This window comes from Megalobrama amblycephala, linkage group LG11 (assembly GCF_018812025.1).
Source record: "Megalobrama amblycephala isolate DHTTF-2021 linkage group LG11, ASM1881202v1, whole genome shotgun sequence".
Taxonomy (NCBI): Eukaryota; Metazoa; Chordata; class Actinopteri; order Cypriniformes; family Xenocyprididae; genus Megalobrama; species Megalobrama amblycephala.
Window position 1 is genome coordinate 12,501,132 of NC_063054.1, and position 25,324 is coordinate 12,526,455.

The 25,324-nt window shown below is 35.6% G+C and overlaps 1 protein-coding gene across 2 annotated transcripts; it reads right to left on the minus strand.

Annotated features, from left to right (window-relative positions):
• LOC125277719 (heparan sulfate glucosamine 3-O-sulfotransferase 5-like) lies at positions 1 to 25,324 on the minus strand. Of its 2 annotated transcripts, none has more exons than XM_048206176.1 (3): positions 24,724 to 25,324; positions 6,175 to 6,309; positions 1 to 1,113 (listed from the first exon to the last, which is right to left on the minus strand). In XM_048206176.1, exons 2-3 carry the CDS (start codon positions 6,279 to 6,281, stop codon positions 180 to 182), a joined length of 1,041 nt encoding a protein of 346 aa, XP_048062133.1. In that variant the 5' UTR covers positions 6,282 to 6,309; positions 24,724 to 25,324; the 3' UTR covers positions 1 to 179. The 2 variants fall into 2 exon arrangements, with proteins under 2 accessions (XP_048062133.1, XP_048062131.1); XM_048206174.1 differs by having other exon boundaries at positions 24,314 to 25,324.

Consider the following 25,324-nt stretch of genomic DNA (forward strand, 5'->3'; position numbering starts at 1 on the left):
TTCCCCATACAAAAGGAAGTCAGTGGTAACCCAAACTGTTTTGCACAATATTTTTTTTTACTGCAATTCTCTTTGACACATTTTGTCACATTTCCATGCAAGAAAAGCAAAATAATAATAATAATAAAACCAGCATATTACAGAAAATGCTGTTAATGCTGCAGATGTTATTGTAATCATTAGGGCCAGTTGAATGTCCGGCCTGTGATTTGATAGAACTTCTGGTTAAATGGGTGGAAGAAGCGTTGCAGTTTTTCCTTGATGGAAGGGTCTACATCCGGATGGATCCGTCCCTTACTGCCCGCTAGGCACTTGTTGAATATGAAGTTATATCGTAGACAGAAGAACCCACGTGTTGCGTTGAAGTACAGATTGTAATGGCTGATCTTTGAGGGAAGGTTTAAGAAATGCTCAACCAGCTTAAGTTCTGGCAGTGGGTCTATAATGAGGCGGTCTCCATCAACTACATGAAATTGCTCCACAGGGAAGTACTTTAACCAGTGTTCTAGGTACTTGATGTAGATGCTTGTCCGTACAGCCTTGTATTTTGTGTTTACCTCACAAGTGTTAGTATCAATCACAAGTTCCTCAAACTTGTCGTAGGTTTTGTTCTTGCGCTCTTTCCCCTCCAGGACCTGTGTATAGTCAGAAACAGCGCGGGTGGTGGGCTCACGCACAATCACCAAAAGCTTAATGGAGGAATTCATCTTAAAGATCCTCTCAGGTACCTCCTCAGTGATGAAATATGCAGGACTCTTCTCAATAGTTATTTGATGAGGAAAAGAGAAAGGCATCTTTTCGCGGTACCAGTCAATGCCACGAGCATAGTTCTGGTCATTGTCAAAAAAGTGGACCTCTTGGGATGCCTTGACAACAGCAGGGTTAAGACTGAGCATCTCCAGCAACGCGCGTGTCCCACCTTTCCTCACCCCAATGATGATGGCTCTGGGCAACTGCTTAATGAAGTGATGCTTTTGCAGTTTCTCCCTTGTGCTGTTGGTCCTGCGCAGCTTGAGACGATGAGCTTGTTTGTGCCACAACGTATGTAAAGGTATCTGCCATGACACACCAGCAGGGGGCATTCTGTCCTTAATGGGGCAGATAAACTGCAGCCTGCAATGAGAGAATTAAACATTTCTATATACTGTAACCACCTACAAGACGTTCTATGTCCCAAGAGTTCATTTCAATTTAAACAGATTTCAACTTTTCCTTTTTGTTATATAAATATCACATTAATTCTGGTTCTGTAACTTCAGTTTTTTTCCTGATTTTCAAATGGCTCTCATATACAGGGCCTGTACCAATATGCGTTTGTTGCACTCGACGACTTGTCTACTTGCATGATGTAATTCATGTATTTGGCCCAAGTGTTCAAGTTGGCGTGAAGACCGCAAGTGTGCATAAAAATTGTGATTATCATTTTAGTGTTGTGCTGTTGTGCCAATATATGGTAATACAATACATCACAATAAAATGCACGGTATTGTTATTGTGGGCACTTCAAATTACCATGATTAATTCCTAATTACGAATTATTTCAATGTTTTCAATTCTTTCCCATCAACCAGTAAAAATGTACAACACTATGTGTCAAAGAGGCATGTTCACTCTGATGTACCCTTACAAAAAAAAAAAAAAATGTTTAAGTGTGCTATTAGTATACTTCTTACAAAACTAAAAACAAGTATGTATACTTTGTCTACTTTTTATGTACTTCTCAGAAATATACTTAAAATTGCACTGAAGTATACTTATTTAGTCAAGTCACCTTTATTTATATAGCGCTTTTTACAATGCAGATTGTGTCAAAGCAGCTTTACATTGATAACTGGTACATAATTTTTGCTGCACAGCAGCTCTTAAAGAATAGTGTCAAGGCAGGCAGATCAAAGCACTGTTGAATAAATGTCAAGAATACTGTTGAATATCAAATGTCAAGTGTCCCCAACTAAGCAAGCCAAGCCTTATTTAGACAGACAAGTACATTTTATGATGCCTAAAAGATTTGCATGCGCGGAAAGAGATTTGTGAAAGATTTGTGAAAGTGTACATAGATTGCAAGGGTAAATTAAATTTGCATGCTCAAGAGAAGCTTTGTTAAGGTGTAAATCGCCTTTCAAGTGTAAGAAAAAAAAAGATCTTGTGTGCACCATAGACTGTAAAAAAAAGATGGATGTTGCATCTTCACTCTCTTCCATTGTAATAATATTGTCCAAATTTCAAAAATCAGTTAATTAGGCTACTTACTTTTTTTTGGCTTAAAAGTACTTAAAATCTAATGATTTTTAACATACACATGTCTAATTACAGGCACGTTAAGAGAACATCACTAAATCTTTTAGTGGTCATGAAATTGCATTCAGATTTAGCATATTAATGCATTCACCTCATAAATCCTGACAATGCTCTCCCCTAAAGGACAATTCATGACAATTCAAAGAGACATCAATAACCAACATATGAATCTCAACAATCAACAATGCTTTTTTGTGACTTTAGTAGCTTGTTCTGTGACGTTCAGAGTTGATCTTAAATTTTTTTTATTGTCACCATTGTTGAGATTCATACGCTTATTATTGATGTCTGTGTGAGTCTGCATAATGATTTAATAAAATTGTTTATAGTATCACAGCACTGCAATAGTATTGGCATTTAAAATTACAACTAATATTAAATAATTTTGTCAGAGAACAGACTGCAGTATCAGTGAATCACATCACTTTATGATGACAATATCATTACTAAAAAGTGACCAACATCATCTGATCAGAGTTTCTCTTGCTTTTTTTTTTTTTGCTATAACAAACATTATAGTAAAAACACAGTTGAAGCAACCAAAGAAATACTAATGTTAAAAAGTCAAGGGTCAAGAGCCCAACTAAAGTAAGCGCTGACCACCAGAATGGTGACTTCAAACTTTATTGTTTTATTCAATAAAACATCATCTAAACCTCTGTTAATTCTCAATAAAAACTTTACACTGTAAAAAAAATAAATCGTAAAAAAATGGTCAATTACTGTCAGCTTAAAATTAAAGTAATTTTTTTTTTTTTTTTTTTTTTTACAGAAAAATACTGTTATTTTACAGGTATTCCCTGAATTATTACAATAAAACACCTTCACTGCAAAACATAATATTAAAAAAAAAAAAATGACTTTCAGCAACAGCTGCCAAACAAAGTCTGTAAAATATCCTAATTTAAATAAAGTGCAAAACACTTAAACATAAAAAACACTATTGTTTTACAGGTATATCCTGAACACAAACAAAACACATTCACTGTAAAATGTGAATCTCTTGCATTTAATCAGAAATAGCACACATGAATGAATTCATGTAACTATATGCTACCGCCTCTGAAATAAAACAACATGCAGTATAACACCAATGTTTTCTGGCTCATCCTGGACTGAAGCACACGCTCTACTCTTCAGCACAATGATGACCCACAAAACAGACGATACAGAAACCCTTTAAATCCCAACAGAACATTAAACACTAACAGATCTCTCAAGATCTCAGCATCTTCACTTATTACAATCCAGACTTTATTTATCATCGCTAAGACATGGCATTTTATGGTCCATTTATTCAGATTCTTAATGATTTTCAGTACATTTAACATAGATAGGCTATAGCAAGTTATTGACAACATTATTTCTATTATACTTAATTTTTCTGAACATATGTACACAGGTTCTGTCTCGCACACAGAAGCGTGTGCGAGCCTTTGAAAGTATTTGGCTGCAGAAAGATGCGATCTAGTGGACCTTTGTTTTCAAGCACTCAATTTTCTTACATGGGCTGTTGTACAGTACACACATTGTCTGTGCCATCACAAAAATTGGGCTGCACGCGGACGGGGAGTGCGGACGTCCGCGAACCCTCCTGATGACGAAAATGACGCAATGCGGACGGTGTGCGGATGGCCAAAGTATACTTTGGGGTTAAGCCTGAAATAGCGGGCTCCCAATCCGCCCGGGCCCATATGCACGTGCATACCTTGCATGCCCAGATGCTACGCCACTAGGCCTTGTATTTACTAAGTAGCGGATCGATACAAAATTTTGCACTATTGCCCACACCTTTTGCAAGCACGAGGAGGAAGGCGGGTCTTTTTTCTTCATGTAGCCAATCAAATGAGGCTCTTGCTGGATCTGGATTTACTCTTATCTGATTGGTTCAATAAACACGCCAAACACCAGAGCACATCTTTATCATCATTTGGCTCAGCATTGTTCTAGTTGCTAGAATGGTGCTTTAAATGCACACATACATGTTTAAATAAATAAATAAAGCATAATTGCTTAATAAGCTGTGCACCATTAGGCTGACTACCATGTTTTCATACTGAATTTCGAGCTGGTGTGTTAAAAAAGAAAATTTCAGTGCATGTATCCTGCTCATCATCATCATCATCATCCTCATCATCATCATCATCATCATAATTATCGTCCTCAGCAGGCCATGATATTAGTTTGTAATATTGAAGTCAGAACAATACAGATCATATTTGTTTTATATTATTCATATTTGCATTAGCATGAAGCTGCAGTTTTACAATATATTAATTACACTTACAAAAACATTAAAATGCTGCATTTTTTTTCCCCTTTCACTTGAAAGGCGATTTAACCTTTACAAAGCTTCTCTTGCACATGCAAATTTAATTTACGCTTGCAATCTTATGTACACTTTCACAAATGATTCCCTGCGCATGCAAATCTTTTAGGCATCATTTTACCTTCATAGAGATTCTCTATTCTTTCAGAAGATGCGTAATACTGCCCCCTACCATATATCAGTGAACACGGAAAGCTGGAAATTCCCATCAATGGGGAAAAAGTTAAATGTCCAAATTTAACTAAGGCCTACTCCTGTGAAACCAGGCCTTTATGTTTTACAACTAATTTGTATTTAATTTCTAATTCATTTAAATTATAATGTAAAGTTTCCATCAAAACTGCACAATTTCAGGGCACGTGAGTTCCTGAACCTCAGGAATTTTATATCAATATGCTCAGCCTCAAATACTGCTCTGAAGCAGTATCAGAGATTGTGTGGATCTGACCTGGGACAGTCACATTTAAGCCAACTTCCTGGACAGGGACATGCACTTTATTGATCCAAATTTTCAATCTTAAGAGTGAATACAGTTGTTCTTTAGTTAGTGTTAGTTGATCTTTGCATCACCAAATAACATTAATCTACTAGAGTATCTATACAGGTGGCGGCCAATGAGCGCAAGGATTCTTTCCAATGTCTAATGAAACACCACAGGTCACTTTCAGCATGCCAAAATACACTGAGTGGAGAATTTATGGCAACATTTGTGGCTGATGACCTGCACCATACATAATTAAAAGTGTAGACCATAAAAGTGTAGACCATTCAGATGACATTTCACAAAAGCAATATTTATTTTTTAATATGTAAAACTTTTTAAGTATCACCAAACTACTGGATGCACTAATAAAATAATCAAACAATAACTAAATACCATTAAAATAAACAAACAAATAAAATAAACAATATATGAAATAAACAAAAATAAAATTCTAAACAAAAAATGAAATAATCATTAACTATTTCAATAATTATTGTCAAATTAAATCATATTTTATTATTATTTTTCCCTTTGTTGTGGCAATATTTCCATCAGAATCAACAATTTTGACACTAATAATATTTTTTTCCTCAGATTTTTTTTTATTTTTTTATTTGGCTTCCAAAGAGTGAAATGTGTCAATTAAATGCTTGTGATGACATGATGTGTGATTAAAAACAAAGTAAAATTAAGTTAAATATCACTTGTGAATCTAATAATTGTATTGTGTAATTTCAAATCAAGCTGTAATTTTTGGACAAATTATGAAAATCTTGTTTGTGTGTATTTAATGTATATTTAGTTTAGGGAGTTTATAAGGTGTCAGATTTTTTTTTTTTTTTTTTAATTTTTAAAATGATTTCCATCACAGAGTACATAATTTGAGATGTGGTGAAAATGTGTATGAACAATTGAAAAAATGTGGGATGTTGTTAATTAATTAATTACAAATGTGAAAAGTGTTTAATTTCTAAAAGTACACAGAGCAAAAGGATTTACTGCTGAATAAACACACATTCATGGGATTTGAGTTTCTCTATGAATGAATGCTACAATACTGTACCTATCTAAAATGCCAACTCTGGCTATCAGAAAGAGAAGGCTCCCGAGCGCCAGGCTACCTAGTACCAAGAACCTCTGCCTCAGCCACTGCTGCTGTGAAAGAAGCATCACCCTCCATCAAACAGCCTTCTCCAGCCTGCATAGAGACACACACACATACATGTATGAACAAGATTCATGTAGACATATCCTTGTCACTTATGCACTGATTAAGAGCCCACTTCCATCAAACTAAAGTCTGCATCTTTATTAGTTTACAAACACATACATTACCAAACACTGTATCAATAGAAGAGAGCTTAATATTTTAGCACACAATAAATCATGTCTTACAAGTCATAAAATGCTGCAGTGCCATTACCAAGGATGGACACACACACACACACACGCGCACGCACGCACGCACACACACACACACACACACACACACACACACACACACACACACACACACACACACAAACCTTCTTGTGACAAGCTGTTAATTCTGGGTGATTTTAATATTCATGTATATTTTCAACAACATTCAGAATACTAGAATAGTGCTAAGTTATTATTTACTCTGAATCGACGCTGCCTCCCAGCTCCTTCAGTCATTTTGACCCTGTCTCATATCTCGATAATATACAGTTCTCCAAGAAATGAAGTGGTCCCTGCAAGTTTTAAACATGCTGTGGTTCAGCTTTTGCTTAAAAAAAACCCATCTTGATCCTACTGTTTTTAATAATTACAGTCCTATTTCAAAATTGTGATTTCTATCCAAAATTTTTGGAAAAGGTCAGTATTGATCATTATTATACGGTTGTTAAGTCTGACGACACGCGGCACTGCTTCTGGTCTAAACGCTCTATCTCATACCACAAGAAAACAACAAATGGTGCTAATATACACACACAATGTGGTGTAATACTACCAAAAAATTACAATCATAACCTTTATCTCCATACCAAAATCCCAGATGGCCAGACAGTGATTCATCTTTTATAAATCGTTAAAATATTAATGTCTGTGACGCTGTGAGCACGGAGACTGTTGTGTAGACTGTAAGTATTTTAAATGTTTAACTTTAAAATGTTAAATGTTTAATAAATAAATAACGCTCATAAACAGCTGTCGAGATGCCATTCTCAAGTGAAACGAGTCCAGGCTTGGACCCAGAAATGGCGTTCCTTAGGTCACGACTTAACAAGTGGATTGATAACTCAGTCTCAACAGTGATCACATGTGGTGACCCACAAGGCTCCATTTTGGGCCCCCTGTCATTTTCTCATTATATGTTTCCTCTAGGCCAGGGATGGGCAACTTCGGTCCTGAAGGGCCACTGTCCTGCATGGTTTAGCTCCAACCATGATTAAACTCACCTGCCTGTAGCTTTCTAGTAATCCTAAGACATTGATTAGCTTGTTCAGGTGTGTTTGATTAGGGTTGGAGCTAAACTCTGCAGGACAGTGGCCCTCCAGGACCGAAGTTGCCCATCCCTGCTCTAGGCTCTATTTTCCAGAAGTACAGTGTTGCTTATTATTGTTACGCTGATGATACATAACTCTACCTTTCTCTCAGATGTCTGAAATGAAAAAAGGTGAATAAGCATAGCTTTTATTTGTTTAGTTTGCAGCATTTAGCCATTTCAAAGATCTGGTCTGTCTATGAATTTTCATTTGTGGAGCGATCTGAATCTGTGGGTTGTCTCATTTGCAACCGAATTGCTTGAAGACAAATTACAAAGCACTCACCTAAACCATGCATTACCAGAAGTTGTATTAATGGTAAGGAGTATTCAGTTTACTCTTATCAACACAACTGTAATCATTATGAGCAGTTAGTAAAGAAGATGCGATATGTGAAATGGCCTTTATTTCGTTACCCATTTTCCAAACGAGAATAATCATGATTAAACCATTATCGTGCAGCCCTAATCACTCCTGTTTTCACTTCCCTAGCTTGGCTTCCAGTTACTTACATATATAAATTTAAGCTTCTGATACATGTTTTGCTATATGTCAAGGCTTGCATGGTCTAGCCCCATTACATTGCTGATCTCCTTCAACCACACTCTACATCTAGGACTTCGTTCATCAAATCTGTTCCTCGTCCCTGCTTGAAAACCAACAGTGATTGGACATTTTGAGATTGCGGTTTGCACTTCCATTATATGTCATGTTGTCCTCTTCCTCACTGCCATATTTAAATCTATGTTGAAGACATTTTTATTCTCTGTAGACTTTGATGTTGTTTGAAATGTGTAAGGTTTTATTAGTATGTTTTATACATACATGTTTTATCAGTATGTTGTGTTCTTTTAACACTTTGCTAATTCAGTTTAATTGGGCCAATTATATATATTTTTTTCTTGACTGTACAACACATCAGTAGAATATTTTTTAAATTTTATAACTATAAATAAACTTGAACTTGAACACACACTGAAAATAAGATTATTCTCTCACACATTTTAATTTATTCACTTATGTAGATGTAAATATAAAAGATGAATATAAAAAAGTGACTGATCCAGTAACATGCTCTTTTGGGCTCAATGAAGACCAGTCATGTTTTGGATAATTGGTAGAAGCTGCAAATTCAGGAAGACTGTACATGTTAGAAGTCTGGCTAGAAGAGCATTGCATTAATTTAGTCTAGAATTGACAAGAACATGGATCAACAAAATAAAAAACCTTTGCCATCAAACTGACTGACAAAGAATACAGAAAAAAATATTATTTTACTATTACAGGCATACGTATACATACCTTTCATGACATGATTTGTTAGTATATGATTTTCAGGTTTAACAACTACAAGAACTGGACTTTTCTGCAGACTTTTTTTTTTTTTTTTTTTTTAATACTTAATCTGACCCCAACCTACTCCTAACCCAAACCACTTCTTATGGATTAGGAACGGCATGAGGGCGAGTAAATTATTTTTGGGTAAACAACAAACTTATGGCAGGTTTGTTTACCAATACTTTTAGCTGTGAACGTAAAATAGTATTGTCCTGCTCTTTCTCTTTCCATTATTTTCTTCTCTCCTCTCCCTGTTTTTCATCTTTAGGGGTAGGTTGTTTTTATGCTCCAAATCTTCCTTGCACTCATTCATCCTGCTGCTGTTATTGTTCAGAAGCCTACACCCCCAATATTTACTCTGCTGTGTGCAAGTAATCCTGGTGTCTGAGTTGGGTTAGCTTTATGTCTAAGCTTTATGGACTCTCTCTCTCAGAATCAACTGCTGTAAAATACAAGGTCATGTATAAATAACTACATAAAACAAATCCTAATATCATATATAATGTAGTTGCAAGATGAGACTATGTCACCACTTTACAATAAAAGAACACATTAAATCTCTCAAGATCTCAGCAGAGGATGATTAAACAAACAGCATTACCGTATTCACATACAACAAACGAGTTTGACCTTATGGCTGTTCACACAGCATTAGAAAACATTTGTCAGTCCTGTTAATTTAGTCCTTAATATGGTTACGTTCACACACATTACGGTTATTTACGGGAGTGACAACCGCTTTCTATAACACCCATACATTTTCAGGACTCAACCAGAGATATGAGCTGCATATCATCTGAAGGTTTTAGATCCAGTCCCAGTCACCGGAGCTGCTCTCATTAGTTTACACAAAGAAAAATAGTACAAAGCAGAGGAACAACCGTTACATTCACACTGTCAGTTTTTGGGATTGACAACCACAATTACTTATAGTTATGAGCCTCGAAATGTCCCGCTCGGCTCTCTCAGATTGTATATGACAGACAACTAGATGTCCAGGCCGGTTCCGTTCACACAGTGCATGTTGAAAAGCCCTGAAAATTTACCGGTGTGACTTTGGTTATATAAGCATTATAACCCCCTTAAATAACCGAACTGTGTGTGAACGTAACCATATTAAGGACCATTTTGGTGATCAGTGTTTCTTTATTTAGGTTCTTGATCCTTGATTTTTTGTTTTTTGGCTGCTGAAATAGCACATTTTCAAAAAACATTCGCAGTTGCAAAGAAAGCTGAAACAAAATGAGATTCTTATGAAGTTGGTTAACTATTGATGGTGATATAATAAACATGAAGTGATGATCATTTCATATTTGCTGGTCTCATCTGAAGTTTAATTGATCATTAGTATGCTGTGCTATCAACGCATTTACATTTTTTGTTACCAACTCTGTGGTACTACAGTATGAGATCCAGCAGTGTTGTTGCAATCAGTTATGATGAGGAATTTTAACATCATGTACATTTAAAATTAAAATTAAAATAAAAAAAAATGGTGATGAGGTTTTACACACACAGACATCAACAATCGACATATAAATCTCAACAATGGTGACAACCAACAAAAAGTTTCATGCCACCTGGCATGCTGGAAGCCAGCATAGTAAAAAACTCCCAGCATGCATTGTGACATGAATAAATTTTGCTGCTAAGTTGTTCTAATACTTTCTTTAATTCTTACTATTGGCTTTTATCTTTGCTGTTGTTTTTGTTGTGACTTTTCAGCAGCTTGTTATGTGATGTTCTGATCTGTATATCTGAATATTTTGTTGATTGTCACCATTGTTGAGGTTTGTATGATGAGTGTTGATGTCTAAATGTGTCACAACACACTTGTGTTTGTTCAAAAGATAATATTTTCTGTTTTTTTTTTTTTTTTATATAATCCGATACATTGTTTTTGTAACAGCTTTATTTGCTCTTCAGTATTGTCTCAATCTGTGTAAGCAGGGGCAGATCTACCGGGGTGGCAACTGCCACCCTTAGAAAAAGCTTTGCCACCCCGTCTGCCACCCCAAAATTATCAGAGATTAAAATATAAATGTTAGCAGTGTTTCAAGTACTACTGCTGTTCAGCAGCGGCGCTTCAATGTTATGACATAAAAAAGACAGCGTATTGCAAAATAATGGCAAGAAAACACGTCTTTCAATAAGCTGCATGACGGTTGCACGCGCACGCAGTGCGCCCAATGTAGTCAGCTTCATTAACAAATTACTCTTATGAACCAGTTCTTTGGGAGTCAAAAACACAGTGCAGCCAAGTTCGCTTACGAATTGTTTTCCATTTGTTGGTGAATCGTAAAATGACTGCTTCTCAGCTAACTCAGAAGTCCTCGAATTTTCGTAATTTTTGCGAGCTGATTCACCGACCGCCCGCTCCACTTTCATCATGGATAAAGGTCTTTTTGCCATCCGACGAAACGGTAACATGAAATCAGTAAGAAGATCCCGATCACAGAAACTAGTTAGGTAAGAATCTAAATGTATTTGATCTTTTCTCGATTGCTAACACATTTTAAGTGATTCAGTTGGCCCAGTTTCCCAAACCATTCGCTCAGTTCTCAAAACAAAGACGCATTTCTCAAAACGTTTAACAATGACTACATTAGGTAGCAAACTGATGACACACACCAGTCAAAATGTGAGAGAGAGCTGAATGAATAATTTACAGGTGTTTTAAACTTACACAGTACCAGTACTTTAGATGAGGGAAATTTCACTATGTACAGTAAACTGTAGCACGCAGTACACCCTCAAACTTGTGATTGTCAACTTTCTCTGTAGCCATTTGTTATACTGTATTTTGCAGTACTGAGAAATGACTGTCTTGTGTCAGAAGACCAATACACTGCTATAGTACCTTATATACTGTAATAAAATTTGGCCAAATGTGCAGAGGATACTGAGTTTAGTTTTACTGTAATTGACAGGATACTGTATTGTGGTGCATACCAAGTTCATACATCTACTGCCAGATCAATTTACAATAGTAAAATGAAAAAAAGAAAGAAAAAAAAATCACTGCTGTATTTTACCCTATCTGTAAATTTATTTTTGTATAGTGTAGTAGACAGTGAGATGCAAAATAATTCCTGAATCCCAGTAAGCGGTATTTTTGTTACAGTGTTATATGAATTGATCTCACTAGTGTTCACTGGGCAGTGCAGTAGTCTGTGTATTTGTTAAGTTTTGTGTGTCATCTGAGGCCAAAGTTTGATTGTGTCAGACAAGAATAAGTTTTTGACTAAAACATTTTATTTTGACCTGGAAGTTTGAGGTTTGTACAAGTTGGTGCATAGTTTTGAGATTGTGTTTATAGTTGTGAGAAAATGTTGAATTGTTTCATTTCAACTAGGTTAAAAGTTTGAAAGACAAATTTATGCTGGCATGTCATAAAGCCAACTTAAAATCTTGTTTAAAAAACATAAATAGTTTGGTCAGTTAGGCCAGAATATAGATGTTCTGGGTGATTGCTAAAGTGTTGCTAGGTGGTTGCTAGGAGATTCTGGGTGGTTGCTAGGCTCTTGCTGCAATTGCTGGGGTGTTGCTAGAGTATGTAGTTGATAGGCTGTTCTGGGTGAACACACACAGACATTCCCACCTCTGTTAATAGAAACTCAAAAATTGTTTGCAAAAAACAAGTTTTTATTGTTCTTTAACTTGCACTAAAATATGTTTTATGCCATCGAAGTAAGTTTTTTTTTTTATTTTAATCTGATACTTTACTTGGTGCCATGGTGCATGGTGGATATTGAAATCTTGTTATTTATTTTTAATGCAATTTTGTGAACACAATTGTGTATGTCAGGCATAAATCTCCAAAAACTATGCATGGGCGCTCTTTGGTGTTGCCACCCCTCAGACCTCATGCCATTGTCTCTAGATCCGCCCCTGTGTGTAAGATACAGAAAAACACCATGAATAAACTATTTTAAGACACTCATTTACAGTAAATATCACAAACATTTAGCTTCAGCTGATCTGTTTCTTCTTTCAAATCTTTTATTGCAGCAATATACATGGTGCCTTTAATAAAACACTGTTACAAACGTTGAAAGAGAGTTATCTTAAGAAAGGTCAAGGGTCCAACTAATGGAAAAACTAATAACCATAATTCGTGTTTATCATATAGTCAACTACATAAAAAAGGAGTGAATGAAAATGAGTAATTAAATTCAGACACTGATGTAAATATTGTGTGGATATATATTATAAGGGGATAGGGGGCAATTTAGCTTATAGCCACTGTCACTGTGACCTCATGACTAGAGTTGTTCTGATGTTCAGAAATACAATACTCTTTCTTGCTTGTGTGATATTGCTTCATAATAAATTGCTATTTTTTTCTGAAAAAGAGAAAAATATTGAGAAAACAGAAATCTATGATGAGACAGATGATAGATTGTGTTTGTGTGTGTGTGTGTGTGTGTGTGTGTGTGTGTGTGTGTGTGTGTGTGTGTGTGTGTGCACGCACGTAAGCACTATAGAGTGGTGCTGATGGTGTAATGGAATAGTATGACCTCATACTCAGATTCTGTATCTGATGGAGCACTTAGCTGATCTTCACAAAAGATGAGTCACATTATTGAACAAAATGACCTGCCGTGGCTTCACATATAAGGTTATAATAGTGTTTGGTTTCATATTTTAAGGAGGAATGACATGCAGCATAGCATGTTTACTGACACTATTACTCCTACAATGTGAACCCCATCATGTTTTATACTGTCCACTGACCAATAATAAAGAACTGAATGGCTAATCACATCATAACAGTGAAGCCATGTTGTCATATTGGAGATTCCATTTACTGTCTTAATAGGAAATCATATGATTGGATCAAAGAGTAAGCATTATCCAACCAGTCAGCGGTTTTATATCTGAAGTCTCCCTCTTACAATTCAAAAACTTCCTCAGCATACGGTAATTATTAGTTATAATGTATAATGTATGTTTTGTTCTTTTGGTAAAAACTTTTTTTTTTCATGGTAAGGATGACCTTTGCGTGGAATTGCCCTATACATTATCCGCTACAAGCAGCATCCTCATATGATATAGCTACTAGCTGGGACTCCTTCCTTTCTGTTTACAGACGTGATGTAATGACGCAAAGACAAACGGCTTCCAGCGGAAACCCACCAGTACCGCTCTTATTATTAAAACATTATTACAAGTTTACTGTTGTGAATCGGGCTAAGGTAAGGAGATAGTTTTGAAAACTGGCTGGTTATGTACTTGCTCAAAAATTAATTTTGGATAATTTTTAACCAAAAAAAGTTACACACTGCAGCTTTAACTAATGCCAAACTACGGAAGAGGATTAGGGCCAAGCAATAATAAAAAAAATAAAACCATCTCGAGATTAAAGGCATTATAATGCACGATTAAACTCATTAAATTTCGAGAAAAAAGTCAAAATACAGTTTTGAAAATAAAATCATTACATTTCGAGAATAAAGACGTTGTGTTTCAAGAAAAAACTTGTTAAAAATGGATTTGCAGTGCACAGTGTATTCTCAACATGTCGACAACACAAAGAAAACTCTTCCAGTCTCAGCTACAATTACAGTGTTTGAGTGTCAAAGTAGACCTTGTTCGCGGGCAGCGAATGAAGACCATACGCTGGCATTATGCAAATTTGCTATAAACCTACATAGGTTTGAGCAGAAAGTAAGACTGAAATTACTGACAACTCATTTGAAGCAGTTAAGTATTGGTTCTTTCTTTTAGGAGACAAGAACTACATTTATTGTGCACTTTGATCTTTAAAACTTTGTAGACCTTTTACATTCACAAACAAACAGCAATATTACACACTGCATGAAAGACAATATTCAAAAAAGCATAATGGGTCACTTTAAATATTTCTGTTTTTCATACCATCTGATTGATTTTCATAATTTATTGAATCTAATGACTGAAAGGGCACTATGAACGAGGGCACTTTACTACACCACCTCCCCACCACCCCATCCCCACGCCACTGATACCATGTTTTCTGCTGAGTGCAGCATGTAACAGGCAGCACAAATAGGTTTTTAATGTCTGAGATGAAGGAACAGTCAAACACTCTTAGCTATACGGTCCTCTCTCGCATAGGACATGATTTGTCTACATATTAATTTGTCATGATTTATCTATATATTAAATTGGGATTGGAGAAAGCTAGAACAGAACACATTCCACACTTCACTTCCTTTAAAAACAACAACCAGATCACCTCATTTAGAATGCAGCCCAGTTACACATCATTATTCACTGGATAATCTGATCACCAACTCAGTATCGATCTGTAGAATTTTCTTGATCTAATTTCACTCCTCATTATAGAGGAGGAGTCCTGTCAAAGAGAGTAATGAAGACAGATTGAACTTCATAAAATAATTGCTGTACATTTAGAGTGAAATTTTGTTTATCTCAAATACTGAACATGATTGCAGATTCCCAGGTAACAGATTTTTGTTATAAAAATGTTCTCCAAATATTCAGTGTTGGTTCTGGGAATGTAAAAAAAAAAAAAAAAAAATTCTCTTCAAGTTTTCTTGATGTTAGAGGAACGTGTTTTGAAAGGTATGATGTGCCTTAAATGTTCTTTCCTGCTTAATTTTGATTAACAATTCAACATTCTTTCAATCATTAAAACACCTGCTCTGAACATGCACTGAAAGAAAGAGAAATAAGGACACAAACTAAAAATTTCTTCTGTCACAGCCTTAAATGAAATCAACTGAAGATTAAAAAACAAAAAAAAACAAACAAAAAAAAAACCCCATTAAATTTCTGAAGATCTCAGCAGAGGAGAATTAAACAACTCCACAAACAGCATTACTAGCTTCACTTATTACTAACCAGGGCCCATATTTATCAAGCCTCTGAGACAAAACAATGGCACTGACATATTTTAAGATCTGTCAGTAAAGTTGCTTTCAGTTAAAACAGCTCAAATATGCCTTGTCTGTGAAACTGGGAGTAAGAGTGATTCTTAGCTTTAAAAAATTTGATAACTTGCTTTATACTTTAAAATAAGTTTAAATGTAGGAGTAAATTTCATGAATTGTCAGCATTTAAGACTAAAATGGCACTTTAAGAAACTTGATAAATACGGGCCATGATAGACTTTATTTCTGTCAGACGACTACAGCAGTTCTTATTGAGATTAACAGGGGTTTGAATGTTGATGTTTGATTGAAAATGTTTTGTTTAGGTCACCATCATGGATATCAGCATTTGGTTTAGTTGGGCTCTTGACCCTTGACTTTTGTTAAGCTTTTTTTTCCCCAGCAATTGCAGGTGTTTTCAGAAAGTGTTTCTGCATTGATCACTAACATGGCTGCTGTAATGGTCAAATGACTGCATAAAAGTGGCTTAAACAACTGTAGTCTTTTTGGACATTTTATTTTTGGACTTAAGACTTAAGTAATAAAGTCAACCAATTTGATAAACATCATTTGTAACACTGAAATGATTTGTGTAAGATTGTCCAAAACAAATGGAATAACACGTTTTAAACAGAAAAACAACAACAACAACAGTGTTTTTAGTACACGCACAGACATCAATATTCAGCATCTGAAATGCAACAATGGTGTTATAAATGATCTTTAACACTTGCAACCAGCTGAACTTAATACTTTTCAACAAAATTTCTATTCTATAAATCATCAATTACAGAAAAAGCAGTTGTTTAAACCACTTTAATGCAGCATTCTGACCACTACAACAGACATCCTACTGTATCTACTACTTGATCTACTGTAACAATACATAAATGTCTTCTGAAAACACTAGCAAAAATAAGCAACTTAACCATAGCCAAGGGTCAAGAGCCCAACTAAAGCAAACACTAATCACCATGATGGTGACTTCAAACTAAACATTTTCAACCAAACATCATCATCTAAACCTCTGTTAATTCTCAACGAGAACTACTGTAGAAGTCTAACAGAAATAAAGTCAATCTGGGGTGCGTTTCACGTACAACGACTTAACTCACTGCTTCACTACCATAGTACGATGCATCGTTGAACATATCAACTAGTTAGTCATGACTGTTTCCCGAAACCATATTGTTGTAAACCTGTCGTTCAGACACGCTGGTGAATGACTGTTCTTTCCTTCAGCAAATCTGCTTGTTAACAGCAGATGTCATGCTCAGTCAGCACTACAGTGAATTTACTTTATTCATTCACTGCAACAATGCTCCAGTGTTACTTTTACTCTCTAAAGAATATATATGAACACTGAGCATTTTGTTTACTGTTTTATGACTTATGAGTAAAATAAAATTTGTGGTGAACATTACTTGAAGATACTCATTCTAGACTCACTCTTTTTTCTAGAAGATGTGATGCATCATATGTGAATTTAGTGGCTGTTGTGTGCTTATTAACTGCTGTTGCTAACATGTTGCTGCATTAACAAAAGGATGTGAACTGGGTTGCATTTCCCAAAACTATCTTAAGCTTGGTCATAGAAGCATTGCCACCATTGGTCTATACATTAGTTTACAATGCTTTTGGGAAACAAAACCACCCTGGACATCCTCATAGTCATTATTCTTTTTTTTTTTTTGTACATGCATTAAAGTGTTAACCAGAACAACCTACAGTTTAAGTTTACAGTCACTCATTACAAACTACTAAACCTAGTAATGATTATTTTACAGTAAATTACTGTAGTCAGAAATGTACTGTGAAATAAATGTATGCTGGGTCATGTTCTTACAAATTACTATGAATCAACAGCAGAATGATGCTAACATCACAGAAATTTACTGCTCTTTTTTTTTTACTGTGAATAAACAGCAGAATGATGCCAACATCACTGTAATTTTCTTCTTTTGTTTTACTGTTCACATTATAAAGTTGTCTCTACTCATGCCATATAGGAAATGTAAATGATTACAACTGTAATTGTTTTGAAGTCACCAAAATGGTGAGTAGTGTTTCATTTGCTTGGGATTTGGGACCTTGTATGTTCATCTTTAAACTTCTGTTCTAACCAAGTCAGAGTGTGACAAATTAATACTTATGTTAAAACAACAACAAGCTAGAAGATGAAGCAAGCTAGTTGGTTGATTTTGAAGGGATAGTTCACCCAAAAATGAAAATTCTGTCATTACCCACCCTCATGTCGTTTGCAGATCAATGTTTGTATGTGAGTAAAAGCCTAAATTAAATCCATGCATCATAAAAAACGATCAAATTTCTTCAGAAAATTTGGACCATCACCACTAATTTCATGGTTTAGTTTTATGATCTCTTTATGAACTTTTTGAAGCGTCAAATTTGCAATTGCAACATAGGCTGTCTATAAAGGAACAAAAAGGTTTCAGATTTCATCAAAATGATCTTCATTTGAGTTCCAAAGATGAACAAAAGTCTTACAGGTTTGGAACGTCATGAGGGTGAGTAATTAAAGACTTTTGTGAACCTAAGTGTGTAGTCACACTAGGCGCTCTGAACCGTGCCAGAGCGCGTTTGACCCCCCAAAGCCTGGTTTGTTTGACAAGTGTGATCACTCCGTTCCATGCCCGGGCGCGGTTCGTTTAGCCAGCCCTGGCCCGCTTGGAAGAAGTGGGTCAGGGTGTACTCACACTAGGTGCTCTGAACTGTGCCCGAGCGCATTTGACCCCAAACCCTGGTTCGCTTAAGTGTGATCGCTCTGTTTCGTTTCAAAATGTTTTAAAGGTCCCGTTCTTCGTGATCCCATGTTTCAAACTTTAGTTAGTGTGTAATGTTGTTGTTATAGTATAAATAAAATCTGTAAAATTTTAAAGCTCAAAGTTCAATGCCAAGCGAGATATTTTATTTAACAGAAGTTGCCTACATCGAACGGCCAGTTTGGACTACATCCCTCTACTTCCTTCTTTAATGACGTCACTAAAACAGTTTTTTGACTAACCTCCGCCCACAGGAATACACAAAAAAGGGGGCGTGGTCTTGTTGCGCTCCCACGGAGAAGAGCAAGAGTTGCGTTTGTAGAGTGTGTTTGTCACCATGTCGTCGAAACGCTGTTATTTTCATCCCGCAGTCCAATCACCTTTGTTTGGCCTTCCCAGGGACACTGTACTTAGAGCTCAATGGTTACAATTTATGTTTAACTCGGTTCCCAAAAATTATAATTGTGGTATCCTTACTGCAATAGTTAATGTTGGACTGCAGTGCACATAATGGCCACAAGAGGGGACTATGCTTATGTATATGGCTGTTTTCCGTATGAGGTACTCTTCTGAGTGAGTGCTAACGTTGTACATTTTCTGTCGCTGCTTGTGGAGATTAAAGAGTTCAGTCTCTTGGGAATTATTGTCTTTTGTGTTCATTCGGCACGACACCACAATAATCCACATGTAAAACTATGTGCAGCACACGTTATGGTAAGAGGCGTGACCTTTCCGGGCAAGGTGCGCTCTCTCTATGGCTCTGGGTTCGCTAAGCTGCTGTCGAATCACAACACAGGAACCGCTGGCACAATCAGAACTCATTACGTATTTCTGAAGGAGGGACTTCATAGAACAAGGAAGTCATCAGCCCGTTTTTATGACAGTGGAAACATCGGTATACAGATAAGTAAATTATGTGAAAAATATGTTTTTTTACACGCGAAACATGAACACGTTATATTGCACACTATAAACACAATCAAATCTTCAAAAAACCACGAAAAACGGGACCTTTAATCCAGAATAGTTAATCGTGGCTTAAAAAATGGCTTTCTGAAACACATATTAAGTATGGATTACTAAAACCTGGACTATGGAGTCCTGAATTAAAATAAACTAGATTAATTTAAAACCAACTGTGCTCATCTGAATTAGCATGAGAGAGGTTGCCTGTAAAACATGGAATGAACCAAGAAAAGCTTAAAATTGCATGGAACTGAGAAGCAAATCCAAGGAACAACGGCAGCAAAAAAGACTCCAATATAACTTAACTAAAAAAAGAGACATTTATTTTAAAGCAAGCAAAATATATCAGCTGTGAAAAAAAAGAGAAATGCCTGGAAATCTGTTGGTAATGAATTCTTTTTAAACAGATGAATTATAACAATTCTATGATTATTAATGCTTTTGTTTTGTCCTTTAGCAACAAACTAAACATAACTATTTACACATACAATAATCAGTGTTGGCACTTGATAATCTACACTCTTAGCCCGGATTTTATATTTACTTAAAAAATATAATTACAATATACTTTAAATATTTAAGTTTGGTTGCATTACTTATAAAATATAAGTATATTCTACTAATTTGTGGGTGTATTTGAATGTGTTAATAAATGTAAGTTAAAGCACTTAAATTATTAAGTTTTTCTCCTGGCCACGCCTCCTTCACACTGGTTTGCGGCAGGTAATGACGCCATTTTGTCGTGGTGTGTAGAATTCAAGGAGCTGTTGATGAGCAGTTGGAACATTTGTTTTGGCTGTTCTACAGACATTTTTTCCTAACATTTACCTTATAGTTTTTCACCAAAGGAGAAAATCACAATTTTTAAGTTACCATCATCGAGGGTCAGTGTTTGTTTTAGTTGAGCTCTTGACCCTTGACTTTTTAATATTAGATTTTGTTTGGGCAGTTTTAACTGTATTAAAACCAACCAGACAAGCAAAGTTAAAAATGATCAGGTGATGTTGGTTATGTTTTCACATAATCATTAATTCATCTGAATCACTAAACTCATTTAGAGCCCAATCTCTGAGTTAGATTACATTATTGATTACAGCAGCACTGTGATTCTACAGCGGAGGATCAACTTCTACAATACAATTTTTTTTTTAAAGTTGAATTATAACAATTCTATGATTATTAATGCATGTTTTAAACAGATCAACTTGAACATTAGAAAACAAGCTACTAAAAGAGAAAAACAGCAAAATTTAAATAGTGAGAATAAAGAAAATTACTAGCATTCAGCTCAATTTACTAGCAATGCATATGGGAGGCATGGATGAATTTTATTGGTGGCAAGTTACTTGCTTAGTACATTGAAGTTAAATATACTAGTTGTAATAATCAAAGTGAAGTTAAATGAACTGAATTATTAAGTTCACATTACTTAATCATTACTTAATTTTTTTAGGGCAACCAGTTTCCTCAAATTTTTTAAGTAAATTCAACTTATCCGGGCTAAAGTGTGAAATTATACTGGTTTGATCCAAAGCACTATCATAGTGGTTGATTCATTATATAAAAAAGACAGTTCTTGTTAGCAGGTCCTCAAGCACAAGCTCTAAACTTCACCACAATGGTAATCTCCAAAAAAACACACTAACATAAAAGCTTTTACATAGTAGAACATTAAACAGTAAGAAATCTCTCCATATTCTCATATTTCTAAAAAGTGCATAAATTAATACTTTTTCAACATTTACTCTCTCAATTCAGCCCGGTGCAAAGCATGATGGGAAGTGAAAGTCCTGTTTGATTGGGTTACTTGACTGAAACATGTTATTTCAAAATGAAAACATCAAGTGAGTTCTAGTAACCATTTTAACATGAAGCAATCACATTTGAACCAGAAACAATGGTGTTAAATCAAAATAAATTGTTTAAATAAAAAAAAAAAAAAAATATATATATATATATATATATATATATATATATATATATATATATATATATATACATACACACACACACACACACACACACACAGTGTATACCAATATCGATATATATCCAAGTAATACATGTGTCTTCTTTGAAACACAACATTAATCTGAAGTTAAACCTGCCTCCTGTTAGGTTTAATTTAAGCCTCAGTTTAGTCCTGGAGTAGATCTAGTCTTCCTCCAGGAAATCAGCTTATTAAACTCTGGACTATACTAAGTCTAGGACTATTTTAAACCATGACAGAGAAAGCAGATTTCTGTTAATCTGGTTTAAAGGGCCATTTTATTCTAGGACTAGGCTTAATCTCTGTCCGGAAAATCGCCCCAAATGGTTACTAGAACTCACTTGAAGTTTTCCTTTTGAAATAACATGTTTCAGTCAAGTAACCCAATCAAACAGGACTTTCACTTCCCATCATGCTTTGCACCGGGCTGAAGTAGGAGAGTAAATGTTGAAATAGTGTTATTTTATGCATTTTTCAGAAAGATGAGAATATGGAGAGACTTCTTACTGTTTAATGTTCTATTATGTATGTGTTCTATTATGTTTATGTTTGTGTTTTTTGGAGATTACCATTGTGGTGAAATGTAGAGCTTTTGCTTGGGTTGAAGACCTGCTAACAAAAATTGTTTAAATTAAATAATGAAGCATCTGTTATAGTAGTGCTTTGGATCAAACCAGCCCATTTCTCCCGAAGCAATTTCTATCAAACCAGTGTCATTTCTAGACTGCCGACACTAATTATCACATGTATAAATAGTTAAGTTTAGTTTTGTGAAAGACAAAACAAAAGCATTAATAATCATAGGATTATTATATATATAGGATTCATTACAAACAGATTTCCAGGCATTTCTCTTTTTTTCCCCTACAGTTTATGTATTTTGCTTGCTTTAAAAGATCTGTCTCTTGTTTAGTAAAGTTTTTTATTATTGCAGTCTTCTTCTGCTGCCATTGTTTTCCTTGGATTTGCTTCTCATTTCCATGCAATTTTAAGCTTTTCTTGGTTCATTCCATATAGGCAACCTCTCTCATGCTAATTCAGATGAGCACAGTTGGTTTTAAATTAATCTAGTTTATTTTAATTCAGGACTCCATAGTCCAGGTTTTAATAATCTGTACTTAATCTGTGTTTCAGAAAGCCATTTTTTAAGACACGATTAACTATTCTAGATTAAGGCCTATCCTGGCTTAATTTAATCCCTGTCAGAGAAACCACACCTCAGAGTTTAGTCTCTGGAGACAATCTGTGAACCAGAACACTCCATGATGATTGAATCACCATCATTAAATACCAAAATTATCTGATCAAAAATTCTCTTAAAATTTTTTGCTGTAACAAGCATGTTTTGAAAACACAGTTAAAGCAGCCAGAGAAAACCTAATATTAAAAATATCAAGAATCAAGAGCCCATCTAAAGCAAACGCTCACCTCTATAACGGTGACTTCAAACTTCATTATTTTCTATAAAACACCCACATAGAAGACGACGTTCTTGTGACCTTGCGCACCGTTGCCTAAAAGTTCTCTAAAGGTGACGAAAATTCTGAACCTTTACAGAACATTAGGGAAATTCCTAAAACGTCCTCTTTTGGTAATGCAAGTGCTGTAGTTCAAGATTCCTTACATGACTTTAGGGGGACATTCCAATTTGGTTAATTGTAATAAGAGTAATAGTCCTCTAAACATTCCCAGAACGTCCTGAATGTTCCCTGAAGGTCCCCTGAAGGTCCACCAAATAAACCTTAAAAGAACTCCACATCGTGACCGTCTCTGAATGTACTGGGAACGTTACTAGACAACATCCTTAATACCAGTGAGGACATTCTGAGAATGTTCTGGGAATGTAAAATTTCTAGTGGGGTAACCTGTCACCTGGTAACGTTCCCAGAATCTTCAGAGACGGTCACGATGTGGAGTTATAAAATATAATAATCTAAAATATAACAGCAATCAGGTGTTCTCAAATCTCATCTAAAATGAGCAGAGTTGGGGGTGAAGCATTAGCCTACAAGTAATGTGCATTACATGATAAGATAACTTTTTTGATGTAACGATTAAAGTAATGTGCATTACTTAATCAGATTACTTTTTTGATGTTACTATAGTAAAGTATTGCATAACAAGTAACAAGCATAACAAGTAATGTGCATTACGTAATCAGATTACTTATTTGACGTAACTGCAAATTACAATCTAATAACACAAATACATTTATTTACAACCAAAAAAGTTACTGCAGATCATGTATTTTCAAGAACAACAGTCACAGTAATAGTATGAAATAGCTGTGTAGACAGATGATTAATTTCCTCCCAATCTAAAATCAATACTTGGTAAATTTAACAATGCTATGATGTGCAACTGTTCCATGAAAACCAATGCATACACTTTTTATTTAGCTGTCCACTGTAATGACCGCTATGCATGAAAGGGTTAAATTATCGGCCAATATTTTTTTTTTTAACGTACTGTAAACGCCTGAGCACACAGCGCTCCCATTCTCCGTCTTCGTTAGTTTACGGTCTCTGTTTAACAGTCCTATCTAATACTTTGTTAGATAGAACTGTTCAACAATAGAAGTAAGCAGTATACGAAAAAAGAAAGGTTATAGTGTTTGATTTTAAATTATTGGTGGCAAACACTATAATACTTTCTCACCTACCGTCAGCATTCAGAAATAGCATCATTCCAACAAGTCTTTGAATAGGCTACCTAATAATAATGTGATTTCACAAACCTTGCAGACTTAGTCGAATCCAGCTGTGAGAGTTTCTTAAGTGTTTGTAGATTAAACTAAAGTGTTACCGATTGTTCAAAAGCCATGGACTTGATTTACTAGCAACAATACCGATTCGCATCGTCCTTGGGATATGGCTATCCAGTGAAAGCGCAGGTGGCGATGATCGGTATCAGCATCACTGCCCCCCCTCCGGAGTGTTTCGGACAGGTTACATTTCAGCTGGTCGACATGTAAACGTCAATACAAGAGTCACACACAACGGCTAACACAATCAGATGGGGGAAACTAAAGTGCTCTTCTGCAATCGTAAAGTCGATGAACATAATTTATTCCCCGAGACTGCATGAAAGAAACACAAGCGCTTTCTTCTTGACCTAAGAAGAAATTAAAAAACGTAATAGCCTCACGTGTTCTCGTTTGAAGACACTTTAAATTTGAGTGTGTCCGTGGGAAAGAGTGTTCTGGGTGCGCCCACCGAGTCCATCAGCTAATTACAGAGGAGCGATGAGCCGGCTGCTGGGCGTGCGCGCGACACGGGATGAGCTCCAGCCTGGCGCAACATAAATGAGGACGGAAGAAGGCCGGGAAACATGCGTTATGAGGCGGCGTCCCAGTAGCTGATTCAGAACAAATGGATTGTGGTCAAAGCCACCTGGCTGTTATTAGTGAAATCGCGCCCTCTTCTGTCGGAGGTCCGTTACAACACAAATAAAAAAGGTAACATGGCAAAAGACAGTTTACTGCACTACCTGCATCACTCAGTTTATTTAGTTCTAGACTTCAAAAAAACTACATAGGCCTACTTACTAAACATTATTTTTACAGTTCAATCATAATCCTTACACTTTGAAATGTGCCTTACCGATATGTTGAAAATACACTAACAATACATATTATATTCAGTGAGCACGTTACTAGCCTGTAAATCCATATTTAACAATCATTGTGATGCTAGAAGAGAATGGGCTTCCCCAGTCTTGTTCCTCTTAGTGTTTTTTCCCCCTCCAC